The sequence below is a fragment of the Ornithorhynchus anatinus genome, chromosome 10 (assembly GCF_004115215.2).
Source record: "Ornithorhynchus anatinus isolate Pmale09 chromosome 10, mOrnAna1.pri.v4, whole genome shotgun sequence".
In the NCBI taxonomy this organism is placed as follows: Eukaryota; Metazoa; Chordata; class Mammalia; order Monotremata; family Ornithorhynchidae; genus Ornithorhynchus; species Ornithorhynchus anatinus.
In genome coordinates this window covers 12,913,886-12,931,935 of record NC_041737.1, presented here as the reverse complement: position 1 = coordinate 12,931,935, position 18,050 = coordinate 12,913,886, and the positions used below count along the sequence as shown (strand labels likewise).

At 43.8% G+C, this 18,050-nt stretch overlaps 1 protein-coding gene across 1 annotated transcript in view; it reads left to right on the top strand.

Moving 5' to 3' along the window:
• The window catches only part of SLC15A1 (solute carrier family 15 member 1), a 50,970-nt gene that overhangs the window by 18,963 nt on the left and 13,957 nt on the right, over positions 1-18,050 (top strand). Inside the window, exons 5-17 of the mRNA XM_007671874.3 lie at positions 749-868; positions 3,516-3,615; positions 4,500-4,590; positions 5,721-5,804; positions 7,659-7,741; positions 8,711-8,797; positions 10,142-10,231; positions 10,907-10,951; positions 11,059-11,091; positions 11,203-11,291; positions 12,760-12,841; positions 13,767-13,889; positions 14,808-14,948. Of these exons, the coding sequence (XP_007670064.1) occupies positions 749-868; positions 3,516-3,615; positions 4,500-4,590; positions 5,721-5,804; positions 7,659-7,741; positions 8,711-8,797; positions 10,142-10,231; positions 10,907-10,951; positions 11,059-11,091; positions 11,203-11,291; positions 12,760-12,841; positions 13,767-13,889; positions 14,808-14,948 (1,168 nt within the window). The remainder of the gene's footprint in view (positions 1-748; positions 869-3,515; positions 3,616-4,499; positions 4,591-5,720; positions 5,805-7,658; positions 7,742-8,710; positions 8,798-10,141; positions 10,232-10,906; positions 10,952-11,058; positions 11,092-11,202; positions 11,292-12,759; positions 12,842-13,766; positions 13,890-14,807; positions 14,949-18,050) is intronic.

Here is an 18,050-nt window from a genome sequence, read left to right as displayed (position 1 = left end):
TGTTAAGAACTGAAATAAGCACTGGGGTAGATACAAGATAATCAGGTTGGGCCCGGTCCCTGTCCCATATGAGACACAATGTAGTTGAGAGAGAGAAGAGGTTTTTAATCCCCATTTTGCAGATTATGAAACTGAGGCACAAAGAATTGAAGTCATTTGCTTGAGGTTGCAGAGTTGGGATTAGGCCTGTGCTCTTTCCACTAGGCCATGCTGAGCTCTGAGGATTGTGAAGCTAAAATACCTTAGAAACATTTTTCAAACAAAACAAAACAATTTACCAGCCATCTGATGTCTTTTCTAAAAAAATTTGTCTGTTTTTCAGATTCCTATAAGACTCACTAATATGTCATAGATGAGCAGCAAAGAATGCTGATGCAAATAGTTTTTGGTCATGTGAGCAATTATTTATCTGCAACGCTTCTTTAAGGCATCGTACATCCTTTTAATATTTGAGGTTTAATTCTCCTCTGCCCAGATGAAAGCATTTCATATTGGAAGCTTTTACAAAATTTAATCCTTTTTCAGTAGACTGACATCTTTACATCCATCTTTTCCCACTTCCTGGGCTCTGGAATGTAAAGCCATATGGACTATTAAAGTTTTGGAAGAGCATACTACAATTAACAAATGTTGTTTGAAGATCTGTATTGCCTTGTCTGGAGTGGATCTGAAATAGGGAATTAGGTATGAAGCAGAGTTCATACTTAGTTGAATAACTACTTCCTCTTTTCCTGTGTTTCTTAAACAGAACCATCATCTACCTGTCCATCGTCTATACCATAGGGCAAGCAGTCACCGCAATAAGTTCTATTAATGACTTAACTGATAGCGACCATGATGGAACACCCAATGTCATGTCTTTGCATGTGTAAGTTGACATCACAACTTTCTTGACAAGTTTACATTACCTAGGTTTTTTGTATGGTATTTAAATGCTTACTTTGTGTTGTAAGCACTGGGGTAGATATAAGGTAATCAGGTTGGACACAGTCCCTGTCCCATATAAGGCTCACAGTCTGTTGAAGGGAAGGGGATTAAATCCCATTTTACAGATGAGGTAACTTAGGCAATGAGAAGTTAAGTGACGTGTCCAAGTGATGTGTGGTAGAGTTGGGATTAGAACTCAGGGTCTGACTCGCGGACCCATGCTCTTTCCACTAGGCCACACTGCTTCCCCTAGGTTCCCCTAGACAAGTTTGCAAGTCCTATCTAAAATGATGGAATGTCTTGAGCACTAATCACCTGCAGAACACTGTACTAAATGCTTTGGATACTATTCAATCAATCACACTTATTGAGTGCTTACTGTGTGCAGAGCCCTGTTCTTAGTACTTGGGAGAGCAAAATGTAACAGAGTTGGTAGATATATTTCTTGCCCACAAGGAGCTTAGAGTCTTAAAGAAATGTACAAGGGAGTTAATAGATCTGATCTGTGCCCTTAAAGGGGCTCACAATCTAATGGGGGAGACAGACAATTATTTACAGGTTAAAAAATAGAAAAGTGCATATGTATTTGAGTTAATGCTCAAGTCATAGCATAAGTAAGATATGTTCATAAGTACTTCAGTGGCTGTGAGTGCACAAGTATTTAGCCTGAAATAGGGTTTAGGGGGTGCTATAACATGGGGAAGAACAGAAATTAATTGGAAAGCCTCCTGGAAGGGATGTGATTTCTGAAGGATTTTGAAGGTGGGGAAAGTGGGGTCAGACTGATTTCTTCGGGGAAAGAGTTACAGGATGGAAGAATGATTTGAGTTAGATGTCAGTGGAGGGAGAAATAAGAATGAGGCATATCTTCTAAAAATCTAGTGTCCTATCTTTTCTCATCTAAAGACTGCAGCAGCAAAATGGCAGTTCTTTACTATCTTCCATTTAGACTATTCCATGCCCCACCCTTAAGTTGATTTGGGAAAGTGGAATTGTCCAACTTTGTATTACATCATGCTCTTCTTGGAGGCTGGGAAATGGAGACCTAGTCTCTGGTAGCGTGGCATCCTCTCTGTGGGTGCACACAAATACCTATTGATGGGGAAAGACTAAATTCATTGTGTACGGCGAACGAGTCAAGTCGCTGGCAAGGGGAAAAGGAGAAGCCACTGCTCCTGACTTTCCAGTTCTGCTGTGAACCACAGTGCCTTCCTGACCAACTTTCTTTGTGAAACTTGATCCTTGGGGAATTCTGGAACTTGATTGTTTTGAAATCCATTTTGTTGTTGTTCTTCAATGTGGGCCTATTTAGGTTCTAATGGCATAGACCCTGCATCTCGTCCTCCACCCCAGTAGCCTGGCATTTCAAATTTATCAAATGCAAATAGATTTGCGAGCAGTTGGTCAGGAATGGGTAAATGCTCTCAGGAAAACCAGACAGGCTCTTCCAGGATGATTGTGAAAGGATGATGTCTGACAGGGTGCACCTTTTCTGTCAATCTATGACTGTGTCTGTACGGAGAGAGGCTTTGGGTGAAGACTCATTTCAGTGAAAACTCTAAAATTGGAGAGTCTAGCACTTGTCTGCGTGATTTCCCCCAAAGCCAGCCTGAATTCTGCAGTCATCTGTCTGCCTCCAAGGCTACCCCAGGAACATTGCCATCAGCACATCCACCTAATTGACCCCATGCTTGGGCTTCAGTCACCACCTTCCTCTCCACAGCCTCTTTTCCCTAACAACCAAGCCCATTGCCTTCCTGTGAACAACAGCCCTTGTGGTCAGCATTAAAGGGAGAGGAGGCTTGGGCCCACTGGACTCTCCCTGGCCCCATAGAAGAAATATCTTAATTGATCTTGGGGTCTGCTCAATGCTCCCTGTGAGCAGGGGACAGGTCTACCAGCTCTGTTACATTGTACTCTCCTAAGCGCTTAGTACAATGCTCTGCACATAGCAAACACTCAGTAAATACTATTGATCATCAGCATGACAATGGCACCATTGTACACTCAAAAAGTCCTTCCTGCCTGAGTTTATACTTCCCAGTCTTTCCATGCCAAATTTTAATTAGGTGTTATTGTTTACAAAGTGGCCGGCCCACCACACTGTCAATGCAGAGGGAAGGACTGAGGGAAAATCTTGGGTGGTAATAATAATAGTATGTATTAAGCATTTGTTGTGTGTGCAGACCACTCAACTAAGCACTGAGAAAGAATACACAGGTGGGGCCATCTGTATTGGGGGAGCTGACAATCTAAAAGATGGGGAAAGGACTGATACATAAGATACATAAGGAGAGATAAAACAAAACATTAAGACATTGTTGTCAAAAACAGTAACTGTATTAAGCACAGGGATGGATACAAGCCAGTCAGGTGACATATCCAGTTCCTGTCCTACATGGGACATAAAAAGTGAGCTAGAGTCACCTTGATTTAAAGTTAAGCCTTTGCTTCATCACCAAGTTTTGCACTGACAATTCTACATATTTCATGCCAGGTAGGGGGCAGGTTTGAAGTCTAATGGGGCCTTGGGTTCCATCACCAGTTGTCTACACTCTTCTAACTCTTTCTTTTCTTCCTTTCCCTAGGGCACTGTCCATGATTGGTCTTGCCCTGATTGCTCTGGGGACCGGGGGGATCAAGCCCTGTGTGTCTGCATTTGGTGGTGATCAGTTTGAAGAAAGCCAGGTAAGAATAGCCTGCCTGAAGGGTCTTGCCAGTGCTACAGCGAGGTGGAGAAGGAAGAACTACATGGCAGAGCAGTGGCTGGAGAGACCAGGGCAAAGGGAGCTTGGAAGAGCGTGGGGGTTCTCACCTGAGGACGGCTCAGTTCTACCCCCTCAGCGAGCCAGTGTTGTGATCCTCCCATGGAGGCTGTCAGCATCCCCCAAGCTTGGGATGGATGGTCTGTGTCTGGGTGGGGCAAGGGAGGAACAAGATGGAGGATGATTGTCCAAACTCCAGTTGCAGGTACAAGGAATTTCTGACAGCATAGCATAGATGTGGATCCTCATATGAGCCACCCATGTTCAAATACACTGAGCTGGGCATAGCAAAGCTGAAAACAGTACCAGCAGTTTCATTTCATTATCCTCCACTAACATTTGTTTATATGGCATGACCGACTATCTGAAGCATGGAAATACAACCTGAATTCTGTTCTGCTGCTCTCTAACTACCTGCCATGCTAAGGTTGTGGATGCACCACCCCCACCTCCCATCCCTGGCCTAAACTTCCCTGAGCGGGTGCTTCCTCACATTACTGGCCTTCAGGGTTCAGCCCAGTCCCAGGACACTGGTCTGTTGAGGACCCCTTACAGGGCATTAGGTATTTTGGATCTGGAGTCTAATTTAGATAGGCCTCTCCTGAGCTGTGTACAGGTTCAAGGTCTCACAGCAGGCTGGGGCACAAATGTACTTGAACCTGGCTCTCCTGGTTCCCAGGCTCATTCTCTTTCCAGCAGACCCTATTCCCTCCCTTTGCCCATAAAACCATTTTGTATGAACTCTTTGGTTCTGAGTATCTGCTTGTGAAATTGTTTTAAGTTGACGTGATATTTCTTTTACCACAGGAGAAACAAAGGAACAGATTTTTCTCCATCTTCTATTTGGCCATCAATGCTGGAAGTCTGCTGTCTACTATTATCACTCCTATGCTCCGAGGTAAAAAGTCTTTGTCTTTCCAGACAGAATTGCATAGTTAAAAATACTGTAATTTTCCCTCCCACCACATGCTAGCAGTGTCTGCTTTTCCCTCATGGCCACTGAAGTAGAGAGCACAAATCAGAAACAAGCTTTGTCTCTCTTCCTTGCCTTCCCCATCCAGACCAATACCAACTGGTTTGTGATTTTTTTTCTTTTTTTTTGTCTCCAACCCTGTGACCACACGAGAAAACACCAGCTTTTAAAAGCAAAAGATTCCAAAGCAGAGAGTGTGAGAGCTTCTCCTCAGATTTTCATATCTGAAGGTTCCCATTCAAGGCAGGAGACTAGGCCAAGCCAAGCAACAAAGTGGACCTCCTCCCTGGTAGTCTGGAGCCAGTTGGGGCCAAGACTGGAGAGGCCATTTTCTAGGGCAGTCAGAGAATTCTCGGTCTCCACTTCGACACTGGGAGAGTGTAGAATAAGCAGCCACCTTTTTCCAACTTGTGTGGTACTGGAGACCTTCCTCAACTAAGCCCTCATTTCATCTTCTCCCACTCCTGTTTCCCCCTTGCCCTTGGGTTTCCTCCCTTTATTCTCCCCTCCCTCAACCCCATAGTACTTATGTACATATCTGTAATTTATACATAGCCATGATTTATATGAATGGCTGTATTCCTCCTAGACTGTAAACTCATCTTGGGCAGGGAACGTGTCTGCCAACTCTATTATATTGTACTCTGCCAATCACTTAGTACACTGCTCTGAACCTAGTAAGTGCTCAGTAAATGATTGACTGAGAGTCCCAGTATAAGAAGGAAAGTCAAATCTCTCCTTTTTATTTTTCTTCTTCTTTGCTGAGAACTTTTACCGAGGAGATCTGCAAACAGCAAAGATGGTTTTTCTGAATACCACTGCCACTTTCCTATGGGCTTAGTTAATCTTTGGAACAGATTCTATTTGCTAAAAATTTAGAACTCTCAATCACATCAGGGCACATAGATCAAATGACAGACTGAGATGGCTTGGGTCCCTTGGAGGTGTGTGTGTTTTTGTATGTTTGGGGGCGAGGGGCAGGGGTCTTTAATAGAAAAAAATGAGTAACTACAACAATTATCATTAAACTCAATTTTAACAATTTGTGTCTTCAGTCCAAGAATGTGGAATTCACAGCAAGCAATCCTGTTACCCTCTGGCATTTGGTGTCCCAGCTGCTCTTATGGCCATAGCTTTAGGTAAGATCCCCGTCTCCAGCTTAATAATAATGTTGGTATTTGTTAAGTGCTTACTATGTGCAGAGCACTGTTCTAAGCGCTGGGGTAGATACAGGGCAATCAGGTTGTCCCACGTGAGGCTCATAGTTAATCCCCATTTGACAGATGAGGTAACTGAGGCACAGGGAAGTTAAGTGACTTGCCCACAGTCACACAGCTGACAAGTGGCAGAGTGGGATTCGAACTCATGACCTCTGACTCCTAAGCCCGTGCTCTTTCCACTGAGCCACGCTGCTTCTTTAAGGGCAGACCCAATGTGAACTCAGTAAATAGTCCTTCATGATGGTGACAGAATAAAAACACACTGAATTTACGGAAAGGTATCCGATGGGTGTATCTGATAAATGAGTTCTCTAGCGGCCCCCTTCCTTCTGTGATTCTTTAACTGAGACCCAACCATCTCGGTTCTCCATCTCCATGTTGCCAGTGGCTGAGTTGAGGAGTTCGGTTGGGTAGACACAGACAGACTTGAAAGAGCTAATGAATCAGTCACAATTTGGGCATCTTAGTAATGGTGGCATTTGTCTGGCGCTTACCATGTGCCAAGCATTGGGCTAGATACAAGGTAATCAGGCCAGACCCAAATCCCGGTCCCCTGTGAGATTCACACTCTAGGGGAGAGAACAGGTATTGAATCTCCATTTAGTGGATGAGGGAGCTGAAGCACAGCGCAGCTAAGTGACTTGCCCAAGGTGAGACACCAGGCAAATGGCAGAGCTGGAATTAGAACCCAGGCCCTCAGACTCACAAGCCCGTGTTCTTTCCATTAGGCCATGGTGCTTAGTAGTGAGTTCTCAAGTCTTACTGAAGACCTGGAGTGATTGAAGCTGGGAGCCCAGCCAGATGGCTTTGGGAGGAAATTGATGCCTCCTCATCTGGGAATCTGGGGGTGTCCCTGCCCCCACAGCCCATTGGAGTTGGTGCTTATGCTCTTCAGTTGTGCTTCATCCCAATTATCTTCTATTCTCTTCATGGCATGGAACACTCAAGTCTTTCTTAGTCCTGGACCTTCTCACTGAGAATTAGAGAGGCACTGTGGCCTAATGGATAGATCAAGGTCCAGGGAATCAGAAGGACCTGGGTTCTAATCCTGCCTCAGCCACTTGTCTGCCTTGTCTCCTTGGGCAAGTCATTTAACTTCTCTGTGCCTCGTTCCCTCATCTCTAAAATGGGGATTAAGAGGTGGGACATGGATTGTGTCTAACCTGATTAGTTTATACCTACACCAGTGGCACATGGTAAAAGCTTAACAAATACTATAAAAAATACCTTGCTGCTTGACCTCATTTTCTTCACTTGTTTTCAATGTCCAAATTCTCCCTTTCTCTTGAAGTATATCTCTAATGTTAATGTTGGTATTTGTTAAGCGCTTACTATGTGCCGAGCACTGTTCTAAGCGCTGGGGTAGACATAGGGGAATCAGGTTGTCCCACATGGGGCTCACAGTCTTAATCCCCATTTTACAGATGAGGGAACTGAGGCACAGAGAAGTTAAGTGACTTGCCCACAGTCACACAGCCGACAAGTGGCAGAGCTGGGATTCGAACTCACGAGCTCTGACTCCAAAGCCCGTGCTCTTTCCACTGAGCCACGCTGCTTCTCCTACTGTACTCTACTGTAGTGGTTCTACTTTCTCCTTGGTGCCTCATTTTCCTGTGATCTATCTCAAATCCTTTTTTTTCCCCTTTCTTCTTAGGTAATTATGCTACTCATGACCCTTATGTCCAAACAATAGAAAAGTAGACCAAAGGTGGTTTAAGAAGGTTGCCTTCCTTATGCCACCAACCCTAACATCCCCTTTCTTGGTTTTGGTAGTTGTCTTCATCCTTGGAAGTGGAATGTACAAGAAGGTTCAACCTCAGGGCAACATAATGGCTCAGGTTGCTGGTTGCATTACTGTAAGTATGACCATTTTTGCCTCTAGATCTGTGTAAAGAAGTCTAGAAAAGTCTGTAAGACTCCAACTCGTGACGAATGCAGAAGTTTGCAGGAAGTAGCCATTTCAGCCAAACTTGCTTAGTGATAACCTTGCAATGACTATCTGGGGGCTATAGAATACAGTAGAAGGCAAATTTGCTACTCCCTAAAACTATCTGCCTTGACCCTTGGCCTTGTATACCACTGTATCAGAGGACATGTCTTCTAACGGTCCCTTTGGAAACTTTAGCTGCTACCTTGCCGAAGACTTTGGGGCTGAAACAGTCACTGGGGAAAGCCTGATGGAGGCAGTATTGATACTCCTCTCCTTCTGTCACCTGAAAGGAAAGATTTTGCAAAAGGAGTAAGCCATGAGTGTCTCTATTTGGCCCTTCCTAAGACTTACAGACTTAGATCTAAGTCTGTGGTGAATTAAAGATCCAGAAGTGATCTTTCCCCCTGCAACCACACTGGATCTAACATGGATGGGTTGGCAGTAAATGCTCAAAGTCAATATTTTGCTGTTCTTAGACCACCCCCCCCCCCCGCCCAACAAACACCCCACCCATATGAGTCCTTCCACTTGCCAAGCTAGCATGCTGGCTACTACATGACATTAGCAACTACACAGCCTAGGAAGCATACTTGCAAATTGGTCTGGTAGCTCCTGGCAATGGCCCCTTAGGTTCTCTTACAGGTTTCAAATACAATTCACTGCTCCCTCACCCCCACCCAGTCATTCGGTCATATTTATTGAGCTCTTACCGTGTGCAGAGCACTGTATTAAGCTCTAGGGAGAGTACAATACAAAAACACATTCCCTGCTCACAACAAGCTTACAATCTAGAGGATGAGCATATGACCACTGCACCCCTAAATGTCACTTGATATTTTATTGATCGTTTTCAAAGAAACTAGATTTCTGAATATTTGACTCTGGTCTCCCCCAGTTTGCTGTCAAAAACAGGTTTAACCACAGGAGTAAAACTTTTCCAAAGAGGGAACACTGGCTGGACTGGGCTAGTGAAAAGTATGATGTAAGTATTGCATCGGTCCGTTTGTTCTCTTCTAACATTTTTTTCCCCCTCTGATAAAATCACAATCATTTCCAATTTTGTGTCTGAATAACATCAGTCATATAATATGAAGGATGCCTTGTTAGGATTTATTATTATCTAGATGCAGTGACATGTGGTTGGTCTGTCAATAAATTAATCATGCAAGTAGAGTTTGCTTCTCTAAAACTGAGAATTTCATTTTTCTACCATTATAGCTATTTGGTTAAAAAAAATCCTCTGCCAGTGTTTTCTGATGACTGTTTTAGTCAATATCTACAGCAAAAGTTTAGAAAACTGTAGTTGCCTTTATGAAGGACAAATTAGAAACAAAATGGAAAACCATACAGTGCTTAATTCAAAACCTTTTAAAGGTTAGAAGTCTCAGCTTTGACACAACCCCTCTTACCATGATAAGATTATTAGTTGAATTTTCTCCAATCTAAGTTATCCCTGAGTTAGAATCATGATCTTAGATCTAAATTCCTCAAAATGTGCTTCTGAGTAAACAATTTTCAACTGACCCACAAAATAGTACCCCTAGAGTTATTAAATTCCTTGTACAACCTAAACACCTTCCATTCTTAATAATCCACTGTGTAAACGTCTGGCAGAGAAAAAGGATTAAGGCTAATATGATGCCACACAGTGGAGAGTTTATATTCCACATAGAAACTGGGAATCACATTTTCAAGCAGTTGCTTCTCTATAGAAATTCTGGAATTAAGCACATGTTATGTGCAGAGTTCTGGGGATGGATACAATGTAGTCAAATCATACACTGTCCCTGTCCCATATGGAGCTCACAGTCTGTGAGGGAGAGTGAACTGGTATATTTTATTCTCATTTTAGAGATGATGAAACTGAGGCATAGCGAAGTAACTTGCCCGAGGCCTCAGAGTAGGCCAGTGGCAATGCTGGGATCAGAACTTGGGTCTCCTGACTCCTAGTTCCATGTCCTTTCCACTGGGCCACATTGCCTAACTATGAAACTTGCCAACCTTATATGTCGGTAAGAAGAAGTCATCTTGTAATTTAAAGTACTAAAGTGGAGTTACACTTTAACAATCATGAGTAATATTGTTCAAAGTTCGAGGGGGGCAGGGAAATCTCTCAACCTCATTTTCACCAATAGTTTCTTCTCTGGCCCCACAACTCTTTTCAGACTTGCTAACAAGTAACCAGATCAGTTGGCATGAATGTCAGTACCTCTCCCTGCCTCTGCCCCAACTTTAGTCCAGGAAGCGTGCAGATGCTGTGAATATCAGTAGTATCCCTTGGTACTTTACCCTTTCAACTGATATCTGTGTTGTATGTTTGTTACAGGAGAGACTTATTACACAAACAAAAATGGTCTTGAAGGTGATGTTTCTGTATATTCCTCTCCCAATGTTTTGGGCACTCTTTGATCAACAGGTACTGTGAAATGATTTTCACATCTGCTTTTTTTTTAAACTTAGTCATTTAAGCACAATACTTAAATGTGCCCCTTTGACAATATGTTCTGAAGTTAATTCCTGTCCCTCTCTGATCAAGGGAGGAATAAAAAAAGGGGCGGGAGGTTGAGTAGTTCAAAGGCCAATTCCATTTTCAGATGACCGACCTGGGCATTGAACCAGACTTCTGTTCCACTTGTTCTGGGGCTTGGTTCGCCTAAGCCACTGGATGCCCCTTCAACACCCTTGTTGTGGACAAATCTCACAGCTCACCTGGGCAGCTGCAAGAAACACAAGCTATCCCATACCTGCTGTAAATAATTCTTGCTCCCTCTCCTCTCTGTGCAGCTGACTTCCTCCAAGAAAGTCCCTGCTCACCAACATTTTTTACCTTGCTTAAACATTCTTTACCCGTTCGGGCATCCTGTGTTTATTTGTAATAGTATTTATGGCAGCACCCATGTAATGAAATGCACTATTCTAGCTAGGTGCTTGGGAAATACAGTGATTTCATGAAAGCAGTCAGATTTATACTGTGAGATCATGGTATAGACTCAAATATTTGGGAAAAAATTAAGGCAGTTTCTTATTGGGTAGCTATATGTTGAAAGAGATTCAAGAATATCATAGCTTTTTTATTTATTTACTTTATAAGGGCTCCAGGTGGACACTTCAGGCTACAACAATGAATGGAAAATTTGTAAGTTGCCCTTGCTGGGGGTTTTTTTGTTTGTTTGTTTTGTTTCCTCTTCTTTCTCCCACTCCCCCAAATATTAGGACAAACTTGTTTTTCTTTTTTTCTTATAGGGAAGTATTGAAATCCAGCCTGACCAGATGCAGGTATAGTAAGGATTTTGGTGACTCTCTAAATCTCCAGAAAATAACTTAAAACCTCAGCTTCTTACAGTAGAACTGAGAAGGTATTAACTCTTGTCCTACTTCATTGAACAGACTGTGAATGCTATCCTGATAGTTGTCATGGTGCCAGTTGTAGATGGTGTGATTTATCCATTGATCGCAAAATGTGGCTTCAATTTCACGTAAGTTTTTAACTGACTTCTATAAACACAAGTATCTTTAATCAATGATATATTTTGAGGACTTACTGTGTTTAGAGCACTGAGTTGGTAGGCATGTTCTTTGCCCCCAAGGAACTTACAGTTTATTAGGTGACATTTGTCATGTTTCCTTAGTGTTCGGTTAGTAGTAATAGTATTAAGTGCTTACTAGGTGAGAAGCACTGTAGTAAGTGCTGAGAAAGAGATACATGAATGAGAGAGATTCAGAAACAGTCCCAGCTCACCAAGTGCTTTCACAGTTAAAGAATGAGGGATGGCAGGGTGTTGGAAATTAACGCATAAGGAAAGGCAAACAAGTACAGTGCATAATTAGAGAAGCAGTGTGGCTCAGTGGAAAGAGCCCGGGCTTGGGAGTCAGAGATCATGGGTTCGAATCCCAGCTCTGCCACTTGTCAGCTGTGTGACTGTGGGCAAGTCACTTAACTTCTCTGTGCCTCAGTTACCTCATCTGTAAAATGGGGATTAAGACTGTGAGCCTCACATGGGACAACCTGATTACCCTATATCTACCCCAGCACTTAGAACAGTGCTCTGCATATAGTAAGCGCTTAACAAATACCAACATTCTATAATCAGGCTTTTAAGAGCCTCAATTTTTAGGTTTTACTTCAGAGGTTTATTCTCTTCAACCCCCACCCCCATCTCCTTCCCCATCTTCCCTGCTCCACCTCCACCTCAGCCCCAGTCTCCTGTGAATGGAAATCTCAATTCCTGAACCCACCCCTGAGAAACTCTGACTCCTGCCCTTGGGCTGGGGAGCATAGGTATGGGGAAGAGAATGCAGATTTCAAACACTAGAAGCAAAACAAGTTCTCTACCCTTGTACTCTAATGGACATGGTGGAATTATTTATTTCACTAATGTGAAAGTTTCTAGTTTAAAGTTCATTCGTTGAAAACTCATAATAATAATGATTGTGGTATTTGTTAAGCTCTTACTATTGACCAGGCACTTTATTAAGCGCTGGGGTGGATACAAGCAAATCATTTTGGACACAGTCCCTGTCCCGAATGGGGCTCACAGTCTCAATCCCCATTTTACAGATGTGGGAACTGAGGCACAGAGAAATGAAGTGACTTGTCCAAGCTCACACAGAAGAGAAGTGGTGGAGCCATCTATTCTAAGCACATCTTCGACTTTTTGACTACAAATAACTGTATCAGAAACCTATCCTGTAGGGACAAAAAAATTATTCATCTGCTGGATCAGATGCCAAAATGATATAATGTCATTTCTAATATAATCTTAGCTCCTAACCTTCGTGGTATCTTCTCGTGTAGCATACAGCCTTTATACTATATGACTTCAGATTGGGCCTCTTTTCCCTATGGGATCCAGTGAGTCCGAAGTCTGTCAGTAATAGATCAGTGTATCAGCTGCCTCAGTTAAAATGGCATACTTTTTTTTCTTTAAAAATCCTGTTCATCAGCTCCCTCAAGAAGATGACGGTGGGAATGTTTCTGGCTTCCATGGCTTTTGTTGTTGCTGCCATTATACAGATGCAAATAGATGTAAGTGAGATTTTGAACTTTTTTATTCAGATCTAATTTGTTCTCTGATAGGTGGATAGGGAATTAGTACCAAATGATGGGAAGGGTAGCCCACAGCTGTGCGAATATACAGGGGCCCACATAGCCATGTGAAGGCCTGGGGTTTTGTCACATGAGCATGAGAAGGCATGGGGGACAGCTGGTGACTTGAGTGCAAAGACAGACGTCTGGGAGACTCCATCTTGCCCCAGCAGGCTCCAAAGAGGCCAGGTCTCGATTAGATCCAGACCTAATCACAGACCAGTCTGACACTATGAAGCCAGCTGAGATGCCCGAAGACCTGGGGTATGCCAACCAGGCTCTACAGTGGGTACTTTTGGATGGTGTTTTGTTTGTTCTGAGGACAACCCAGGGCACTCCTGGCACTCTTCCCATTTTCTCTCTCCTCTGAGTGTAATCAGTGGGGGTATTGAAGAAGGGACTTTCCTCCCTCAACCCCCACCAATGAGAGCATCTTACTGGCAGCTCTGAGCGGTTCTTCAGACATTCTACTTGCTGGGAGCTCTGTCCCCTGGCTCATTTCTCCACGGTTACCTGGAACCGCAAGTATGGATGTCTGATCCTGGGAGCCATGACCCAAACTAAGCCCTGCATTGAGACCCTGGGTACTTCAGGCCAGTGGTTTCTGGGAACAACAGAATCAAGGCAGGGGTGGATCTCACTGTTAGAGCATTTATCCATTACCTTCCCTAATAACATGAACTAGAAATGTGAAAAGCTAATAACATCTTGCAAGGTAGATGTAGCTTTCAAGAAGCTTCACCAGAAAATGGGGTTTCCTTCAGCAGCATTTCTAAATCCGTGGTAATTCTGCGGGTAGGTGAAAAACCCACTTGCAAACTGCCAATAACTTTGTTGTCCCTTCATTTCTTTCCTCATACCCCAGAAAACACTTCCAGTCTTTCCTACTGCACAGGAGTTTCAAGTCAGAGTAGTGAACCTGGGACAAGAAAGTATGAATGTGATATTTCCTGGAAAAGAGGCTGTGGCACTAAACCTAAGAGACAAAGTAAGTGGAAGGAACTTAAATTTTTTACTGTTTTTCTGCCGTGGTTTTTAGTTTAATCTGGTAAGGGAAAACATTTCCAATTGGTGTGCTCTGTATAAAATGGCAAGTTGGCATGAGATAGCTTGGGGTTTTAACAAGACTTCCTCACCCACTGCTGATGGGCTCAGGAACTCTCCCACCTTCTCTAGAGCATGCCCCATCTGCCTGATGCTCATCTAGTGTCAGATCTACAGTGTCAGATATATTGTCTAGATCAGAATAATCGGCTGCATTGAGGTAAGGGAGGGGGTGAAAAGCACATTGCCTGGAGAAAAATGATAGATCCTTACTGAAAGTGAAGAACCGAAGATCGTGGTCCCTTTTGCCCAAACCAAGTGGCCCAGTTGGTCTCTGACTCTGAGTTTTGGGATTTGGTACCAGTCTGCTGTGCAGATCCCATGCTGGAATTCCAGAAGGCTAAGAATTCAGTACAGAGGTGGCCCTGACTTCTCATTTTGAGCACAGGGGTGAAAAGGGGCCACTCACTTCACTTCTCTTTGCCTCAGTTTCCTCAACTGTTAAATGAGGACTGAACACCTATGCTACCTCCCCTTCGGTCGTGGGACAGGGACTGTGTCTGACTTGATTATTTTGTATCTTCCTCAACTCTACAGTACATAGCACAGATTCAATGCTTAAATTCCCCTCCCCACTCCCACCAAATACAAACTAGTGGGGTTTGAAGATTGGGAAGAGATAGGTTTCAGAGAGCTGAGGCCACTGTTTTGGGATCTCTTCAGCCTGGATTGGGAATGTTTGCTTCTTGTCAGTCTTGAAATGAGCGGTCTGGGAAGCCACTGTCCCTGTGGACTGGGCATCTATGTTGAAGGGAATTTATGGCATCCTAGTCTTACAGTGTGCCTATTTCTCCATTTACAGACAGAATTCATGAAGTTGGATGTGAACAACGTTAATTATGTTGTTATTTCTACTGCGTCTACAATTGAGAATCATACCATCCCATTTAAAGAGGGACAACGCCAAACTTTGCTTCTGTGGTCACCTTCTGAATTTACCCTGGTAAGGATGTGTTTGATTATGACTGAAGGAATTTCTTGGTAGCAAAATTTTGGCCTCATTGTTTTTCTGTTAAAATTTGGAAATAACTGGATAATAGAAAACTGGCCATGGTAGATTACTGATTTTGGTTCCACACTGGTTTTATGGACTCCTGAAAATCTCCTTCCCTTTTTGCAGTTAAAAATAAGGAGGGTATACATTTAAGTATACACAGCCATCCTCAGCATTGGTATATGTGGGTTCGTTCACTTTTTTTGCCATATTCTTGCTCTCACCAATAGTTTCTCTTCCCTCTACTGTAAATAATTTATATGTCTCCTCTCCCCACAGAGAAACAGCATAGCTTAGTGTAAAGATCACAGGCCTGGGAGTCAGGGGCCTGGGTTCTAATACAGTTCATTCATTCATTCAATAGTATTTATTGAGCGCTTACTATGTGCAGAGCACTGTACTAAGCGCTTGGAATGAACAAGGTAATGAAAATATATACACTCGAGCGGACGAGTACGGTGCTGAGGGGATGGGAAGGGAGAGGGGGAGGAGCAGAGGGAAATGGGGGGAAAAGAGGGTTAAGCTGCGGAGAGATGAAGGGGGGGTGGTAGAGGGAGTAGAGGGAGAAGAGGAGCTCAGTCTGGGAAGGCCTCTTGGAGGAGGTGAGTTTTAAGTAGAGTTTTGAAGAGGGGAAGAGAATCATTTTGGCGGAGGTGAGGAGGGAGGGCATTCCAGGACCACGGGAGGACGCGGCCCGGGGGTCGACGGCGGGATGGGCAAGACCGAGGGACGGTGAGGAGGTGGGTGGCAGATTAGCGGAGCATGCGGGGTGGGCGGTAGAAAGAGAGAAGTGAGGAGAGGTAGGAAGGGGCAAGATGATGTAGAGCCTCGAAGCCTAGAGTGAGTTTTTGTTTGGAGCGGAGGTTGATAGGCAACCACTGGAGTTGTTTAAGAAGGGGAGTGACATGCCCAGATCGTTTCTGCAGGAAGATGAGCCGGGCAGAGAAGTGAAGAATAGACCAGAGCGGGGCGAGAGAGGAGGAAGGGAGGTCAGAGAGAAGGCCGACACAGTAGTCTAGCCTGGATATAACGAGAGCCCGTAGCAGTAAGGTAGCCGTTTGGGTGGAGAGGAAAGGGCGGATCTTGGCGATGTTGTAAAGGTGAAACCGGCAGGTCTCGCTAACGGATAGGATGTGTGGGGTGAACGAGAGGGACGAGTCAAGGATGACACCGAGATTGCAGGCCCGAGAGACGGGAAGGATGGTCGTGCCATCCAATACAGTTCTGCCATTTGCTGGCTGTGTGACCATGGGCCAGACACTTTACTTCTCTTTGCCTCAGTTTCCTCAACTGTTAAATGAAGATTAAACACCTGTTCTCTCTCCCCTTTAGATCGTGGGACAGGAACTGTGTCTGACTTGATTGTTTTGTACTTTCCTCAACTCTTAGTATAATACTTGGCACAGAGTAAATACTTAAGTTCCCTCCCAGCTCCCACCAAATACAGTCCTCCTTTTCCTTCCTTCCCCCAATGAGTTTGTAAGCTCTTCGAGGGGAGGGACCATGTGCCTTCTTTTGGTTGCTTAGGAAAATACCTAATTCAGTATTCTGCTCATGGTTAAGTGCTCATTATTATTGACTGGTTGATGTGGCACCTGCTCTTCCAGAGCAGATCTGCTGAGCAAATAGGTTAAGTCGTTTCCCAAGAATGAAGACTCAAGACTCAGAAATCCTTCCAGGACTGATGAATGACTGCAAAATTTAGAGACAGTTGGAGTGGCTCTGCCTGACAGGTTCATACAGGGAGCTGACATTTTTCCCATCATCAACATTAGTGCTGGGCTGGAAACCTGTTGTATGTAGGGGACTGTACTTGGAAATATGCAGTAACAACAAAAGGCCTCTACCCTTGGAGTTTACAAGCCCCTCCATGTCAAAGAACCCCTGGCCATTTGGTCAGTAGCCAGTAATGACCCAACTCTAGGGATGATGGAACTTAAAGTGTCTGGAAATGTAATGGGGGGCTCATAGAACTCCACCATGTTGAATTTCACTCAGACTACTGTGAGTAGGAACTTGTATGGCTTCCCTTCTGCCACTTTAAGGCCTGCCTGAAGCAGGAGTGTAATAAAAATTTGATCAATCAAATTTATTGGATAATTATTGTGTGTAGAGCACTATATTGGAAAGAATTTCATCTGAGGGAGGGTCAGGGATTCCAAAGGGACTGTTAAGGAGTCTTTGGTATTACAGGGGTTCAATCATTCTCTCATTTGCTCCCTTTGCATATGAGTAGCCCCCAGATTGATGAGTAGAGGAAAATTCTTAAAAGAAAAACAAAGACTGGCAGGACTGTCTCAGTAAAAGAGTTAAAACTCAAACAGATCAATTGTATTTATTGAGCGCTTGCTATGTGCAGAGCACTCTACTAAGCACTTGGGAGAGTACAGTATAACAGTATAACTGACATATTCCCTGCCCACAACAAGCTTACAGATTAGAGGGGAAGGCAGATATTAATGCAAATAAATAAATTACAGATATGTATATAAATGTTGTGGGGTTGAGGGGGGAAGACTAAAGAGAGCAAGTCAAGGTGACGCAATAGGAAGTAGAGAAAAAGGAAATAGCTTAGTCAGGGAAGGCCTCTTGGAGGAGATGTGCTTTCAATAAGGCTTTGAAGGTGGGGAGAGTACTTGTCTGTCAGATATGAAGAAGGAGGGCATTCTAGGCCAGAGACAGGACATAAGCGAAAGAGACAAGATCGAGGTACAGTGCATAAATTAGCATTAGAGGAGTGAAGTGTGTGGGCTGGGTGGTAGTAAGAGAGTAGTGAGGTGTGAGATAAGATTGAGCAAGGTGATTGAGTGCTTTCAAGCTTATAGTAAGGAGTTTCTGTTTGATATGGAGGTAGGTGGGCAACCACTGGAGGTTCTTGAGGAGTGGGGAAACATGGGCTGAATATTTTTTTTCTAGAAAGATGATCTGGACAGTGAAGTCTGAAGTGGGGAAAGAAAGGAGGTAGGGAGGTCAGCAAGGAGTTTATGCAGTAATCAAGGCGGGACAGGATAAGTACTTAGATTAATGTGGTAGCAGTTTGGATGGAGAAGA